This window comes from Sorex fumeus, unplaced genomic scaffold (assembly GCF_029834395.1).
Source record: "Sorex fumeus unplaced genomic scaffold, SorFum_2.1 ptg000127l, whole genome shotgun sequence".
NCBI lineage: Eukaryota > Metazoa > Chordata > Mammalia > Eulipotyphla > Soricidae > Sorex > Sorex fumeus.
This window is the reverse complement of record NW_026606184.1, coordinates 831678-848252: the sequence shown is the minus strand read 5'-3', so window position 1 is coordinate 848252 and position 16575 is coordinate 831678. Positions and strand designations below refer to the sequence as shown.

Here is a 16575-nt window from a genome sequence, read left to right as displayed (position 1 = left end):
TCTGGCCCCTAAATTTGTCTTTTTGATTTGACTAAATTCCTCTGTGAGTTTTTTTTTTTCTTTAGGGTAGGAGGGGGCCACCCCCGGCGATGCTCAGGGCTGACTCCTGGCTCTGCACTCAGGGATCACTCCTGGCGGTGCTCGGGGGACCCTATGGGACGTCGGGGATCGAACCCGGGTCGGCCGCGTGCCAGGCCAACGCCCTCCCCGCTGTGCTGTCACTCGGGACCCAAAGTGACATTGGACTTTCTCTTTGTTTGTTTGGGGGTCATACCCCGTGATGCTCAGGGCTCACTCCCGGCTGCTGTGCTCAGGGGACCCTATGGGATGCCGGAGCTCGAACCCGGGTCTATCCAGGGTCTTTCTACGTCATGTCTGCCTGGTTCACAGCACGTGGGTGGGTTTGACTTTTTGAGGTTTCCAGGCTGAACATGTGAGAAAGGTCTGAGGAAACACAGGCCAGAGGTGCAAATCTCCACAGCCCTGCGGGTCCCTGGGCTCAGGCCAGGTTGCTGGTCTGGAGGGCGGGCGGTGGGGGGCTCAGGGCTCAGGGCTCAGCTCTGACCTGGGCCCCTGCTGCCGTGCTCCTGGGGGCACCGCCGTCTGGCTGGGCAGTCAGTGGCTCCCGGATGTTCCCCAAGAGCTGCCCTCCTGCTGGCCCCCCGCCCCCCCCCCAGTCCCTCCCTCCCTCCCTCCCTCAAGGCTGGGATTGGCCAGAGGCCCCCCGGGGGCTGGGACAGCCGCCCTATATCCCCAGCAGCTGGGAGGCCTCGACAGTCACCGTCTGTCCCTCTGCTGTCCAGAACCGACCCACAGCGACTCAGACACTCGCCACCATGTGCAAAGGGCTCGCAGCTCTGCCCCACTCCTGCCTGGAAAGGTGACACAGGGGGCCCGGGCGGGTGGGGACGCAGGGGGGATGGCGGGGGAGGGGTGGAGACCGGCTGGGAATGCAGCTTAACCTGGCCAGGGTCCCTAACCATAGGCTGCCCATCCAGGGGTCCCTGACCAAGGGCTGCCTGTCCCGGGGGTCCCTAACCATAGGCTGCCCGTCCAGGGGTCCCTGACCATGGGCTGCCTGTCCTGGGGTCCCTGACTGCGGGATGCCTGTCCGGGGCCATTCTGACTGCGGGCTGCCTGTTCTGGGGGTCCGTGACCATAGGCTGCCTGTCCCGGCGGACCTTGACCACAGGCTGCCCGTACTGGGGGTCCCTGACCATGAGCTGCAGGCCAGGAAACTTCTGCCCCCTGGGGCTGGGTGCAGGGGTTTCCAGGGCAGCAAACCCCAAGCCCTTGCCCAGTGGCCGGGAGGGGACCAGAGGGCCTCCAGGCAGCAGTGGGTGGGCTCAGTGCCTCCCGAACTGTGTCCTCTTGCTCCGCGTGCGTGTCAGATGGCAGCGGCCTTTGTGGGGGTTTATTCGAGGCCCCTGAATGCAGCTGGTTCCCTTGGCTTTGGGGCTGGAGGGCCGGAAGGGGCCGAGGGGCCGGGGCTGGGGGCCACATAGGCTGGCACTGCCCTGGTCAGGCGCTGGCTGTGGCCCTGGACCTTCCGTGTGCTGAGCGTGTCCCCTGAGGGGGCGAGCCCGGGCTGAAGGCATCACCAGACCCTGAGCTCATATAGCCAGCTTGAAGGGACTTCCCACCACTCTCCTCCTGTTTCCCCAGCTTGTGGCCACCCCCGTGGCGTGGTGGAATGTGGCCAGAATCCGTGGCCACCCACTTTCCCGGAAGGTTGAGACTCGGGGAGCAATAGCACAGCAGGGAGGGCATTGGCCTGGCACGCGGTGGACCCGGGTTCGATCCCCGGCATCCCATAAGGTCCCCCGAGCACCGCCAGGAGTGATCCCCGAGTGCAGAGCCAGGAGGAACCCCTGAGCATCACCGGGTGGGACCCAAAAAGAAAATAATGATAATAATAATAATAATAAGGACACAGGACTGTGGCCAGTCCTGGGAGAAAAATGAGGGGGTGATCCCGGGGACAGGCTGTGCCCCCCGCTTCTCCTGGGCATGTGCAGGCTGGGGAGGGCGTGAATCTGGAGAAGGCACCGAACTGAGTGTCTCTGCTGCGTCTGTTTGCACCTTCGGGAACTTTCTCTGGCTTCTGGGTCTCCCGGCGTCTCCCGTGAGGAAAAGGCGACCCTCTTGGACCCTCCTGCAGCCTTCAGCCGTGCTGTCTGTGAGCACGGTGCCCCGAGTCCTTAGCCCCCTCCCCTCTGCACTCCAAGGCCCCCCGGAAGCTGGTGACAGCTTTGTCCTCCCATTCAAGTCTCCATCGCCTGATGCCTGGGCCCCCGGGGGCCCCTACTGGAACACAGCGGGGTCCTTGGTGCCCCCTGGCCTGCGGGGTTGTGAGTCCCAGGGTGCGTCCACCTGTCCGTCCGGCTCCTGTGGGTGCCCCAGGCTGCAGCTCTGACGCTGCACTCTGCACCCAGCGACCGTGCAGGAGTGGCCGTCAGCCGTCAGCACTGTGGGAAGCGCCTGTTTAGTCTGGAAAGTTCCAGGAAGGCGCTCAGTGCTCGGGAGTCTGAGCCCGAGTGTCCCGGCTGTCCAGTCCCCTGTGTTGTTGTGGCCACACCTGGCAGGATGCAGGGGGGTGCCCGGGTCCTGCCCCAGCCCAGTGGAGACCCACCTGCGCCCGTCTCTTTAGCCTGGATTTTGCTTGTTTGCTTGTCAGTGAAGCAAAGGATTGTTGTGTGTGTGTGTGTGTGTGTGTGTGTGTGTGTGTGTGTGTGTGTGTGTAGCTTACTTCTTTGTATCCTCAAAGAGGGTTGTTTGTTTTGGTTTCTTTTTGCTTTGGGGGTCACACCCGGCGATGCTTAGGGTTTATTCCTGGCTCTGCACTCAGGAATGACTCCTGGCAGTGCTCGGGGGACCTTATGGGATGCTGGGAATCGAACCCGGGTCGGCCGCGTGCAAGGCCAACGCCCTCCCCGCTGTGCTATCACTCCAGCCCCGCAAAGTATAGTTTTATTGAAGGAAATGCACTTAGGGAAATACAGGAAGGAGAGAGAGGGAGAGACAGAGACAGAGAGAGACAGAGACAGAGATAGAGAGAACAGGAGGGAGAAAGGGAGGGAGGGAGGGAGGGAGGAGGAGAGAGGAGAGCGTGGGCTTCCCTGGAGGGGGCAGGCGGAGGCGGTTTCCTAGCTCTCATGGACAGGACAGTCCCTCCGGGGTCACCCCGGGAGGGCCGTGGGCTCCTGGTGGTCCCTCCGTGTTCTCGTGCGATTTCCGGTTTCTGGTAAATGTAGTTTCGCCCTGCTCTGGGTTCAGCCCCCCGCCCCGCTGCACCGCGCCCCCCACTAGCCCATCTGGAGGGGCCGGGAAGGTGGGATGTCACTGCAGGGACCCCAGCGCGGGCGCCAGGCTCTCACAGAATCGTGCCCTCGCTTATGTATGTGGGCCCCCAGTCTACGGCCCCCCAAAAGTCCGGGCGGGGAATTTCTTTGCCAGACTTGGAGTCCAGACCCATCAACTTGCCCCCCGACATCCAAACCAAGGGAGTGTGTCTGCGCTGAGGGGGACCCCGGTTTTGGCCTGGGGGTGCTCTGGGGCGGGGCCCGCCAGCTTCACAGGAGCAGAGACGCCCACGAGTGCTTCTGTGCTCCTCGTCTCCCCCTGAGCCTCGTCTCCCCGCTGGCGCCCGGGCAGGTGGGGGCCCCCCGCCCCGGGCATCCCAGGAAACCCGCACCCCACGCTGGAGCACGCAAGGGGCGCAGGGACGCTGATCCCAGCAAGGTGTCGCCCCCCCACACACACGCACACAGACTTTCTGCGGCTCCTCTCTGGGCATCAAGGGAAGCTCAGAGAAACGTTTAAAACGGAGCCTGTTGTGTCGGGCTGTGGTCTCTGGGGGTCCCCGAGGCGTGGGACCTAATGACCCACGTCAGGCCGCCCTGCAGCCGTGCTCGGGGCCCCTTATGTGGACTCTGGACATCTCCAGTAACAAGCCTCAGGCCTGGGTTTGCTTCCAAGTGTCCGACTCCCCCCCCACCCCACTCCCCGACCCCCACCCCCGTGCCCGGGCACGATGTCACTTGGAACAGACTCATCTTCCGGGTTTAAATTGCTCTCTGGCTTCCATCCTGAGGACCCCCCGAAAATCCCCCCCTTAGCCTTAGTCTCCTCACCCGCCCACCCACCCACCCCAGCACAAAAGGGGTCTGGTGGCAGAGTGGGGTGTGTGTGTGTGTGTGTGTGTATGTGTGTGCATGCGTGTGTGTGCGCATTCATGTGTGCTTGTGTGTGTGCGTGTGTGTTTATGTGTGTGCGTATGTATGTGTGTGCGTATGTGTATGTGTGTGTGCGTGTGTGTGCATGTGCATATGTGTGTGCGTGTGTGTGCGTGTGTGCATGTGTATATGTGTCTGCATGCCTGCGTGTGTGTGTGCACACATGCATGTGTGTATGTGTGCATGTGTGTGTGCGTTCATGTGTGCGTGTGTGTTTGTGTGTGTATGTGTGTGCGTATGTGTATGTGTGTGCGTGTGTGTGCATGTCTGTGCGTGTGTGCATGCGTGTGTGCATTCATGTGTGTGTGCGCATTCGTGTGTGTGCTATGTGTGTGTGCATGTGTGTGTGTGTGTGTGTGTGTGTGTGTGTGTGCAGATGGCAGGGCCGGAGCCCGCATGGTCATGAGCCACGTAGGCTGCCGTCTCATGAAATAATTAGCGGCATCAGGACCTAGAACAGGCCAGAATCGCAGTCGCAGCTGGGGACTGGTGGCGAGGGGGGCCAGCCCAGGCCCTGGCCCACATCAAAGCCTCCTGAGGGGCCTGGAACTCGTCCTCTCCCCTGTCACAGCACTGGCGCAGGACCAGGGTCACCCCGGCAGCCGCTTCCCTCGTGCCTGATAAAACAGGCCCTGCCGCGGGTGTGTTGGTCACCGTCACGTAGCCCGTTGGAAGTGGGGCCGGCCACGTTCCATTCAGCCCCCGCCGCCCTCGCCCCCGTGAACTTTAACCTAGGAGGGATTTTAAAAAAAAAAAAAACAGTTTCACTTGTAAAATATTTATTCTTGGACCAGGAGGTGGGGAAGCCCTGGGTCCCGTCCCCAGCACCGCACGCCCTGCCAGGCCCTGACTGTTTCCTGGCCCAGAGACACCGTCCCAGGAGGTTTGGAAGGTCAAGGTGGTCTTCCAGGAGATGGACTGGATTCCCCGTTGCCCTTTGACTAGGCACCAGGGGGGTGGTTGGGGGAGATGGGCGTGACCGCAACCGAGTGGGAACTCGGAGCCCAGGGGCTGGGACGAGATCCGATCTGGGACGACTCTGGACACATCACCCAGCACTTCCGAAATGTTGACTGGGGGCACTTGCACCTCTCGCTGGGCCAGTGTGAGTGACCCACAGCTGGCCATCTGCTTTGTCCCGAGCCGGTGTTGCCACCGTCGCCTTCAGGGGGAAGCCGCCAAGCCCCAAGACGGTGCCCCAACCTCCCGGGTTCCAGGGGAGGCCCCCAGTAGGGGGGCACCATGCAGGTCTTGAGAAGTCAGTGGATTTAGAAACAAAGGCACGAGTCCATAAAGAAGATGGTTCTGGAAGGCAGAAAGCCAGGGAGCAGGACGTGACAGTATTGCGTTGGGGGGAGAAGAGGTGTTGGAAGCCCCGTTTCCCGGTTTCCACTCTGCACCGCCCTCCAGGTGGACCGCGTGCTCCCATCAGTCGAGGAAGGGAGTGCACGGTGCTCTGATTTGGGCAGGGAATGAAGGCACGTGCTCTGATTGGGCGAGGGAGTGAAAGCACGTGCTCTGATTGGTAGAGGGTGTTGAGCACATGGGTTCTGATTGGGTGAGGAGATTGAGTGTGCTCTGATTGGGCGAGGGAGTTGAGTGTGTTCTGATTGGGCAAGGGAATGAATGCACGTGCTCTGATTGGGCGAGGGAGTTGAGTGCCTGTGCTCTGATTGGGCGAGGGAGTTGAGTGCATGGGTTCTGATTGGGTGAGGAAATTGAGTGTGCTCTGATTAGGCGAGGGAATGAATGGACGTGCTCTGATTGGTAGAGGGAGTTGAGTGCATAGGTTCTGATTGGGCGAAGAAATTGAGTGTGCTCTGATTGGGCGAGGGAGTGAATGCATGCGCTCTGATTGGGCAAGGGAGTTGAGTGCCTGTGCTCTGATTGGTAGAGGGAGTTGAGTGCATAGGTTCTGATTGGGCGAAGAAATTGAGTGTGCTCTGATTGGGCGAGGGAGTGAGTGCCCGCGCTCTGATTGGGCGAGGGACTTGACTGTGCTCTGATTGGGCGAGGGAATGAATGGACGTGCTCTGATTGGCAGAGGGAGTTGAGTGCGTAGGTTCTGATTGGTAGAGGAGGGCGTGCGAGCGCTCTGATTGGCGGAGGGACTTGGTGCACGTGCTGCGACGGGGCCCGCCTGTGTATCTGCTCCAGACGTTCATGCACGAGGACGCAGTGACCTTGGGGCTCCATCTCGGCGGTGCTGGGGGCTCAGGGCGCGGTGCTTGTCACTGCCACGGCCTGGGTGGGCCAGGCGCGTCCCCCTCCCCTCCTTCCACGGCTCATGGGGCAGTGTCCACTCTCTTGTAGCGAGCATGCGGGTCCAGGAGGCCCATAGAAGCTCCCGGGCCGGGAGCTTCCCTCCGCCCAGCCCCACAGATGCTGGGGGCCAGTGCAGAGTGGCCCCGGGGGACAGCCGCTGACCCCGCCGCCTTCTTGGCTCGAAATAGCCCCGGCCTCTCTGTCCCCTCCACCCCGGGCCATTTTCCCACTCTCCTGACCTGGCTTTTCGGAAATCCTCAGGACTTCCTGCCAAGGAAATGTTGAGTGGGATGGGGACCGAAGACCCAAGGGGAACCGTCCCCGCTCCTGTCCCCTCCTCCCGAACTCATCCCTCCCCAGACGGCCGCTGAGGTCAACCAGTCCCGTCCATTGCCCAGCATGGGAAAATGTCCACGTCCACGAGGCAGTCCAGCCTCCACACTCTCCGGGATGGCCCCCGGTCCCTGTCGCCTTGAACCTTGTAAGTGGCTGGCGGGCGTTTGGACTGTGCAGTGTCCTCGAAGGAGGGCCGCCTCACCCGCACTGTGCCAACCCGTCCCCGAGTCAAGAGGGGAGCCAGTCCGGCCTTACCCCCTGGGTCTTTGGCAGAATGCCCCTTCGGGAGTCTGTACGCTGTGCAGATGTTGGCTTTTTCCGTCCCCCACTGCAAATGACCTGGGACTTCCCTTCACCGCCAAGAAATCGGCCGCGCGGTAGGAGCCCTCGAACCCTGGCCGGGGAATGAGCAAGCCTGCACCTCACTTCTGTACCCCAGGACTCTTAGGGGCCGGGGCCCGTTCTTCCTCTGCTTCAGATGCGCGAGGATATGGTTGGTTCTGGGGACAGGACCCTACGCAGGTTGGAGACACGCCAGGAACCAGGATGATGGTGCAGTGGGAGGGCACTGGCCTTGGCATGTGGATGACCCAAGTCGAGTCCCCAGCACACCCCCATGGTCCCCTGGGCCTGTCAGGAGGGGTCCCTGGGTGCAGCATCAGAAGTCAGCCCTGAGCACGCCCAGTGTGGCCCAAAAAGGAAGGAGAGAGAGAGTGGAGGGAGGGAGGGAGGGAGGGAGGGAGGGAAGGAAGGAAGGAAGGAAGGAAGGAAGGGAGGGAGGAAGGAAGGAGGGAAGAAGTGAGGGAGAAAGGAAGGAAGGAGGGAGGGAGGAAGGAAGGAAGGAAGGAAGGAAGGAAGGAAGAAGGAAGGATGGAAGGAAGGAAGAAGGAAGGAAGGAAGGAAGGCAGAAGGAAGGATGGAAGGAAGGAAGGAGGGAGGAAGGAAGGAAGGAAGGGTGGAAGGATGGAAGGAAGGAAGGAAGGAAGGAAGGAAGGAAGAAGGAAGGAAGGAAGGAAGGAAGGAAGGAAGGAAGGGTGGAAGGATGGAAGGAAGGAAGGAAGGAAGGAAGGAAGGAAGAAGGAAGGAAGGAAGGAAGGATGGAAGGAAGGAAGGAAGGATGGAAGGATGGAAGGAAGGAAGAAGGAAGGAAGGAAGGAAGGAAGAAGGAAGGATGGAAGGAAGGAAGGAAGGAAGGAAGGAAGGAAGGAAGGAAGAAGGAAGGAAGGAAGGAAGGATGGAAGGAAGGAAGGAAGGATGGAAGGATGGAAGGAAGGAAGAAGGAAGGAAGGAAGGAAGGAAGGAAGAAGGAAGGATGGAAGGAAGGAAGGAAGGATGGAAGGATGGATGGAAGGAAGGAAGGAGGAAGGAAGGAAGGAAGGAAGAAGGAAGGAAGGATGGAAGGATGGAAGGATGGAAGGAAGGAAGGAAGGAAGGAAGGAAGGAAGAAGGAAGGAAGGAAGGAAGGAGAAGGAAGGAAGGAAGGAAAGGAAGGAAGGAAGGATGAAGGAGGGAGGGAGGGAAGGAAGAAGGAAGGAGGGAGGGAGGAAGGAAGGAAAGAAGAAAGGAAAGAAGGAAGGAGGGAAGGAGAAAGGAAGGAATCACACGGGCCATGGGAGACCAGTGTGTCCTGAGCACTGTACTCAGAGCCTACACATGGGACCAAAGTGACAGTTCCAGTTCACCAGGTTTTCTGGTGATGGGCTTCATGCTCAGCCTTTTGCCGTGAATCCCCGTTTTCCTCCAGCTCGACCACATGGAGCAGGGTTGGGCTACTTAAGCACGTGCGCACACACACACACACACACACACACACGTGCATATACACACGCACACACATGCACACACACACACACACATGCATGTCTGCACACACACACGTACACACAAGCGCTGGGGCCTTCTCACCGGGCAGGGCAGGCGCGGCCGTGGTGACGGCTCAGCTCTGGAAAGCGTCTCGGGGGGCGTCTGCAGGGCGTCTGTCGCCTGCATCTCGTCTCCTGACTGGGAACGTGACGCGGCTCAGGCCTCCCGGCAGAGGCTCCCCGAGCTCTCCCGGCCCGCCCTGCTCGGAAGGCCCCATGGCCAAGCGTCTGTGGCACTCCCTAGCCCCTGGACACACGTGGCCCGAGTGAGGGTCCCCCTGGACTCAGAGGGGCCGTCAGGGAACAGCGCGGGAACCAGCCGTGTGGGACCACCTCCCGTTCCACATTGGCGCTGAGTTTCCACCCAGCCAGGGACCCCCATCGGTTTCAAACCAACATCCCTGCTCCGAGGGGGACCCCGGCCCACGGCCCCTTGCCCACAGAGATGCCTGGAACCTCACTTTTGCCGTCACCCCCCAGGCCTGGCTGGCCCCGGTCTCCGGCGTGGACAGAGGGGCCAGCACCTGCCAGGGTCAGCCGCCGTCCACGCTGGTCTCAGCATCCTCAGGTCCAGAATGGGACTGGCCAGCCCCAAACCGGCTCTCAGCAGGGGCGCTTGCTCCTTCGGCCAGCAGGGGGCGTCTGCGCCCCCCGGCCCCAACCCCAGGGGTCTTTCCTGGCTCAGAGTCTGTCTGTCTGTCTGTCTGTCCTAGATCTCTTAGTTCCACGTCCCTCTGCCACCTGTGTCTGGAGTCCAGCTGGCACCTGGGGGTCTGGCCACTGGGCAGTCAGTAGCCCCCGGGCTTCTGCCTCATAATCCCCGCACACAATTGCAGGTTGGTGGCAGATGGGACCACCCACCCCCCCACCCCACCGCCAACAGGTTCTTGCTCAGACCAAGTTGGTCTCTGGGCCCAAAGGACGGTGGCGTGGGCAGGGGCCGAGAGGGGCAAACCCACTTCCTGCGATCTCCCCCACCCACGCTCCTTCCCCAGGAGAGACGCGCCCCCCCCCAACCCCTCACACATTCCCCTGAGCTACCCAGTTGGAACCCCAAATAGGGTTGTTTGTTTTGGATTCTTTGAGCTTTTTTGGGTCCCACCTGGCGATGCTCAGGGCTGACTCCTGGCTCTGCACTCAGGAATCACTCCTGGCGGTGCTCGGGGGACCCTATGGGATGCCGGGGATCGAACCCTGACCATACTTTTTTCTTTTCTTTCTTTTTTTGCTTTGTGGATTTTTTTCTTTTTTCTTTTTGGCTTTTGGGGTCACACCCGGCGATGCTCAGGGGTTCCTCCTGGCTCTGCACTCAGGAATCACTCCTGGCAGTGCTCAGGAGGACCCTATGGGATGCCAGGGATCGAACCCGGGTCGACCGCATGCCAGGCAAGCCCCCTCCCCTCCGTGCTATCGCTCCAACCCCTGGAACCCCAAATAGGGTTAGAAGTCTCCCCCCACCCACCCCAGCTCCCCCACCGGGCTGCGTGTGACGTCTGCGAAGGTCAGATACTTTCCCGTTTTATTTTTACAGGGCAGCCTGCCTGTTTGCTTTCCAGTTTTCCGTTCTGCGCCTGCTTCTCTGAGCGTTGCAGGGCATTGGAGGGCGGACGCCTACGCCCAGCCCGCTGCTGCCCTGACACTAGATCCCGTAAAAGGAGCCAAAGGGTGGAATATTTTTCCCGGAGCCTGCAAACCCACCCCCACCCCCCCACCCCCAGCCAGGCCCACAGACACGCGTCTCACCCTGCCCTGGCCGAGAAAGGGAGAAAAAAAAAACCCAGAAATGTTGAGAGAAGCAATCCAGGGAGAGTGACGCAGACCCAGGGATCCAGCATCTGTGCTCGGAGAAGAACTTGCCAGCTGGGACTCGGTGTTCCCAGCTGCAGGGCTGCATGCTGGCCAGCAGGGGGCAGTCACGGCTATTGCCAACACACACACACACACACACACACACACACACACACACCCTGTAAGGATCCCCCAACTCCAGTGAAGCTAAGCGAGTGTACCCTGACTCTGGACGTGGGTAGCACACGGGTTGGGCGCGTGTGGTAATTCTTAGTAACGTGTGTGGGATACTTTTCTCCGGGGAGTGTCTCACTAAATCTGGCGGTGGGGCCCGCCCGGTCCAGGGGGCTGGGGTTGGGGGGATGAAGCCGTGGCTAGAACCAGCTGGGAAGCTTCCTCAGGGGACTTGGAGGCAAGGCCACCCACCCCCAGACCCTAAATGAGGATGAGCACAGCGGGGAGGGCGTCGGCCTGGCACGCGCCGACACGGGTTCGAGTCCCAGCACCCCATAGGGTCCCCCGAGCACTGCCAGGAGTGATTCCTGAGTGCAGAGCGAGGAGTCAGCCCTGAGCATCACTGGGTGTGGCCTCCTTCCCCCCAGAAACACAGAAGGCTGAGTTTCCCTCCCCACAAACGTCTGCCTCAAGCTCGAGTGAAAGTGACCGGTTCTAAGCCCATTTCAGGAGCACTTAGGCTCAAGGGTCCCAGTACCCACAGCCCACCCTGAGGTCATGTCGTGGGTGCCTGTTTAATGGGGCTCACCATCACTGTTCCCACGGGGCTGGTGGAGGGGCCATGAGGGCCACAGAGCCTCACCTGGCCACAGCGTGAACCCCCGGCCCGGCTCTGTTAAGACGTGGGGGAGGATGGACATCAGGTGGACACTAGCTGGGCCGAGGATGCACACGGGCAGCAGATGTTCTGGAGAGGCAACGGGGTGGCTGAGCGTCAGGGCACCCTGGGTGCTGAGTGCTAGGTGCTGGGTGCTGGGTGCTGACACTGGGGTCCTCCCTCCCAGAGCTCAGGACCAGCCATTGCCTGCAGCACAGTCCAGCGGCCACCTCTGGGTCCAGCGTGGTTTGGGCGTCCGGAGCCGGGCCCAAGCCGAGTCCCGGGCACGCTGGCACAGGGCGAGGTGCCAGGGCTTCTAGGGGGCCAGGTCAGGGGACCCCCCCACCCCGGCCAGGACGGTGACGGGTTTGCTGGCCACGGCGCACAGGGGCCCGAGCTGGGCAGTGAGTGACCATTCGGCAGGTCAGGGCGCGGCTCAAGGGGCAGAGCCCGAGGCTGGCTGCACTGTCCACCTGCAGGCGGGCAAGCGCTGACAGTGGTCCCTGGGGAAACGGGGGCGGGGCGAGTGAGAAGGTGGGCGGGGCGAGCAGGAGGGGGCGGAGCAAGTAGAAAGTGGGCAGGGCGAGTTGAAAGTGGGCTGGAAAAGTGGGCGTGGCGAGTGGGGAGTGGGCGTGGCGATTTGGCGAGTGGGTGGGGCTAGTAGAGAGAGGCGGGGCGAGCTGGTAAGTGGGCGTGGCTAGTAGGGTGGGTGGGGCTAGTAAAAGTGGGCGGGGCGAGTTGAAAGGGGGCTGGAAAAGTAAAAGTGGGCATGGCGAGTGGGGAGTGGGCGTGGTGATTTGGCGAGTGGGTGGGGCTAGTAGAGAGGGGCGGGGCGAGCTGGTAAGTGGGCGTGGCTAGTAGGGTGGGTGGGGCTAGTGAAGTGGGCGGGGCGAGTTGAAAGGGCTGGAAAAGTAAAAGTGGGCGTGGCAAGTGGGGAGTGGGCGTGGTGATTTGGCGAGTGGGTGGGGCTAGTAGGGGGGGCGCAAGCTGGTAAGTAGGCGTGGCTAGTAGGGGTGGGTGGGGCTAGTGAAAGTGGGCAGGGCGAGTTGAAAGGGGGCTGGAAAGTAAAAGTGGGCGTGGCTAGTGGGGAGTGGGCGTGGTGATTTGGCGAGTGGGTGGGGCTAGTAGAAAGGGGCGGGGCGAGCTGGTAAGTGGGCGTGGCTAGTAGGCGTGGGTGGGGCTAGTGAAAGTGGGCGGGGCGAGTCCTCCAGGCAATCCTTCTGGGGGGCAAGTTCTGCTGGGGATCAGTGGTGGGCAGGACGACCTGGACCCTCCTGGGTACCCCGTCCCTCCGGCCTGTCCATCCCCAAGGGCTCTGGGGGCCCCATCCCCGCGCTGTGACTGCCCAAGCAGCTCACGCGCCCGGTCCCCCACCGTGTCCACCCACAGGGCCAAGGAGATCAAGATCAAGTTGGGGACACTCCTGCAGAAGCCCGATGCGGCCCCTGACCTGGTCATCCCCTACAACGACAAGCCGGAGAAACCCGCCAAGGCCCAGAAGTGAGTCGAGGACGTGGCCCCTCTCGGCCCTGGGTTCTCGTGGCCCCCCGGCACAGGGCCGGGCTGAGCCCCACTGGCTCCTTCCCCGGTCCAAGGGATACAGCCCAGAGATGGCCACAGGCCTCCTCTCTCTCTGCCTGGCCCCCGGCCCCGCATAGATCATGGTCAGTCGGTCAGCTGACCCGGTGACCATCAGGAAGCTCAGCTGACCGTTTCCTCCCCAGTGACCCCATAAGGAAGCCCCGGTCCAATGAGGGGGCATCTCTCCTCCAGATGCGTCCTCAAGGCAGCCAGCCCAGGGAACATTCCAGAGCTCATGGCCACTCGCTGCCCACCCACCCAGGGGCCAGGGGTGACAGCCGGGACCCAGTCCTCCTGACACCAAACTCCCTCCCCCGGGGCAGGCCGTGGGGAGCAGACCCTCCCCTCTCATCTGCACCCCTGTCCTGGGGGCACGGCCAGAGAGGTGGGGTGGCGCAGGGGGCCGTCAGCCCCGTCTCACGCACCTCTGCCCCTTCGTGCCCCCAACGCAGGCCGTCACCAGAGGAGGTTCTGCAGTGGCGCGACTCTCTGGATAAGATCCTGCAAAACAGCTGTGAGTGTCCGTGACCTGACCCCGCCCGAGGGCAGGCTTCACATGAGGGTGGGGCGGAGGGTCTGGGTTCTGTCCCCTGGCCACCTGAGCACAGGAGTGAGCCCCGAGCACAGAGCCGGGAGTCAGCCCCAAGCACAGAGCCAGGAGTCAGTCCTGAGCACAGAGCCAGGAGTCATCCCCGAGCACGGAGTTGGGAGTCAGCCCCGAGCACAGAGTTGGGAGTCAGCCCTGAGCACTGAGCCATGAGTCAGCTCTGAGCACTGCCAGGTGTGGCTGGCTGTCAGCGCAGAGGCACGGACGGGCCGATTAGCTGCTCCTCCCAGCACCTGCCCCAACTCTCCGACCACACAGCTTGGGAGATCGGGGAGGGGCCGTGGACGCCCAGGGCAGAACCACAACCATCGCCCTCCCCCCCACCCCACCCCCCACACATGCACACATGCAGGCATGCACGCAGCCAAGCCCCCAGGATGGGGCGGGAGTCACAGAGACCCGCGGGTCCACGTCTGATCGACCCCCAGGCTCGGCCTTTGATGCCTCAGGCCTGGGCTCCTGTGTGTGTGTGTGTGTGTGTGTGTGTGTGTGTGTGTGTGTGTGTGTATGATGCTGGGCCCCCCAGGGCCGCGCCCCCACCCGCTCCATCCCGCCCTCCCCCCAGACGGGCTGGAAAGCTTCCGCAGCTTCCTGAAGTCGGAGTTCAGCGAGGAGAACCTGGAGTTCTGGCTGGCGTGTGAGGACTACAAGAGGACCCGGGCCCCGGGCAGGCTGGCGCAGAAGGCCCAGCGCATCTACGAGGACTTCATCCGGGCCGAGGCACCCCAGGAGGTAGGTCCCGCGGCTGGAGGGGGCCGGGTGGGGACCAGAGGCCCAGGCAGTGGGCCCGTCCACTCTGCGTCTAGCTCGTCCATTCTGCCTCTAATGTGTCCACTCTGTGTCTAGTGCGTCAACTCTGAGTCTAGCCCGTCCACTCTGCGTCTAGCCCGTCCACTCTGTGTCTATTCCATCCATTCTGTGTCTAGTCCGTCCACTCTGCGTCTAGTCCGTCCACTCTGCGCCTATTCCGTCCACTCTGCGTCTAGCCTGTCCGCTCTGTGTCTAGCCCGTCCACTCTGCGTCTAGCCCGTCCACTCTGCGTCTAGCCCGTCCACTCTGCATCTAGCCCGTCCACTCTGCGTCTAGCCCGTCCACTCTGTGTCTAGCCTGTCCACTCTGCGTCTAGTCCGTCCACTCTGCGCCTATTCCGTCCACTCTGCGTCTAGCCCGTCCACTCTGCATCTAGCCCGTCCACTCTGCGTCTAGCCCGTCCACTCTGCGTCTAGCCCGTCCACTCTGTGTCTAGCCCGTCCACTCTGTGTCTAGCCTGTCCACTCTGTGTCTAGTCCGTCCACTCTGCGCCTATTCCGTCCACTCTGCGTCTAGCCTGTCCACTCTGCGTCTACTACGTCCACTCTGTGTCTAGCCCGTCCACTCTGCATCTGGTCCGTCCACTCTGTCTATTCCGTCCACTCTGCGTCTAGCCCGTCCACTCTGCATCTAGCCCGTCCACTCTGCGTCTAGCCCGTCCACTCTGCGTCTAGCCCGTCCACTCTGCGTCTAGCCCGTCCACTCTGCGTCTAGCCCGTCCACTCTGTGTCTAGCCCGTCCACTCTGTGTCTAGCCTGTCCACTCTGCGTCTAGTCCGTCCACTCTGCGCCTATTCCGTCCACTCTGCGTCTAGCCTGTCCACTCTGCGTCTACTACGTCCACTCTGTGTCTAGCCCGTCCACTCTGCATCTGGTCCGTCCACTCTGTCTATTCCGTCCACTCTGCGTCTAGCCCGTCCACTCTGCATCTAGCCCGTCCACTCTGCGTCTAGCCCGTCCACTCTGCGTCTAGCCCGTCCACTCTGCGTCTAGCCCGTCCACTCTGTGTCTAGCCCGTCCACTCTGTGTCTAGCCCGTCCACTCTGTGTCTAGCCTGTCCACTCTGCGTCTAGTCCGTCCACTCTGCGCCTATTCCGTCCACTCTGCGTCTAGCCTGTCCACTCTGCGTCTACTACGTCCACTCTGTGTCTAGCCCGTCCACTCTGCATCTGGTCCGTCCACTCTGTCTATTCCGTCCACTCTGCGTCTAGCCCGTCCACTCTGCGTCTAACCCGTCCACTCTGTGTCTAGCCTGTCCACTCTGCGTCTAGTCCGTCCACTCTGCTTCCTGGCTGCACACACTTGAGTCCACCCAGGAGGGTCCTTGCCCAGATCCGCTTCTGTCCTCTGCCCTGGCCTCCATGGCCTGATCTCTTCCAGGGAAAGACCCACATTCCGTGGGCTGCACGAATCTCTCGCTTTCGTGGCCAGAAATCCCTCCTCTGTCCCCTGGCGCCCGGGGCTGACTTGACCCATCTCCCAGCGCCCGGGGCTGATCCCACCCATCTCCCGATGCCCAGGTCAATATCGACCACTTCACCAAGGGCCTGACCCTGCAGAACCTGGCGGCCCCTTCCCTGAACAGCTTCGACGTGGCCCAGAAGCGCGTCCGCGCCCTCATGGAGAAGGATTCGCTGCCTCGGTTCGTACGCTCCGAGTTCTACCAGGAGCTGCTGAAGTAACCGCAGGGCCGGTCCAAGCCGTCCCCTGCATCGCCCAGCTCGCCTGGCCTCCCCCAACCCACGCGTCGTTCCCCCCTACACCCCCAATCAACGGGGAGCACCTCCAGGGAGCACCCGGTAGCATCGCTCTCTCCTTCTCTCTCCACCCGGCCACGTCCATGCTCCGGTATCCTCCTCCTTCCTTCCCTCCACCTCGTCCTGGGTTTCTCATCAGAATCAGGAAAATTCTGCCCATCGGAGCCGGTCCAAGCCCCGGAACGCTCCTGATTGTCCATCCAAAGTCTCCTCGTTGTCGTGGGACAGGTCTCCTGGGGAACAGGCGTGGCGGGTGAATTGATTCGACGGGTCTCGGTGCCGACTCATGCATCAGAGGCGGGAGGTCTATCTCAGCGTTCACTGTTTCCCACTAAGCAGAGGTGACCCTGAAAAAACCAGTCCAGGGGCTGGAGCGATAGCACAGCGGGGAGGGCGTCGGCCTGGCACGCGGCTGAACTGGGTTCGATTCCCAGCATCCCATAGGGTCCCCTGAACCCTGCCAGGAGCAATTCCTGAGTGCAGAGCCAGGAGTCAGCCCTGTG

General features: G+C 61.9%; 1 protein-coding gene across 1 annotated transcript; it reads left to right on the top strand.

The window, feature by feature from the left end:
• Positions 1-788: 788 nt before the first annotated feature.
• RGS5 (regulator of G protein signaling 5) lies at positions 789-16280 on the top strand. Its single transcript, XM_056137779.1, has 5 exons — positions 789-880; positions 12708-12818; positions 13352-13413; positions 14072-14238; positions 15836-16280. The coding sequence occupies exons 1-5, from the start codon at positions 837-839 to the stop codon at positions 15995-15997; spliced, it is 546 nt and encodes a 181-aa protein (XP_055993754.1). The 5' UTR covers positions 789-836; the 3' UTR covers positions 15998-16280.
• Positions 16281-16575: the final 295 nt, after the last annotated feature.

What these genes read in the sequence shown, in the direction of transcription:
- RGS5 (XM_056137779.1), top strand. Translation starts at nt 837, where the DNA reads ATGTGCAAAGGGCTCGCAGCTCTGCCCCACTCCTGCCTGGAAAG. An exon ending in AAACCCGCCAAGGCCCAGAA is followed by an intron (nt 12,819 to 13,351) that starts GTGAGTCGAGGA and finishes CCCCCAACGCAG; the next exon opens with GCCGTCACCAGAGGAGGTTC. An exon ending in GGGCCGAGGCACCCCAGGAG is followed by an intron (nt 14,239 to 15,835) that starts GTAGGTCCCGCG and finishes CCCGATGCCCAG; the next exon opens with GTCAATATCGACCACTTCAC.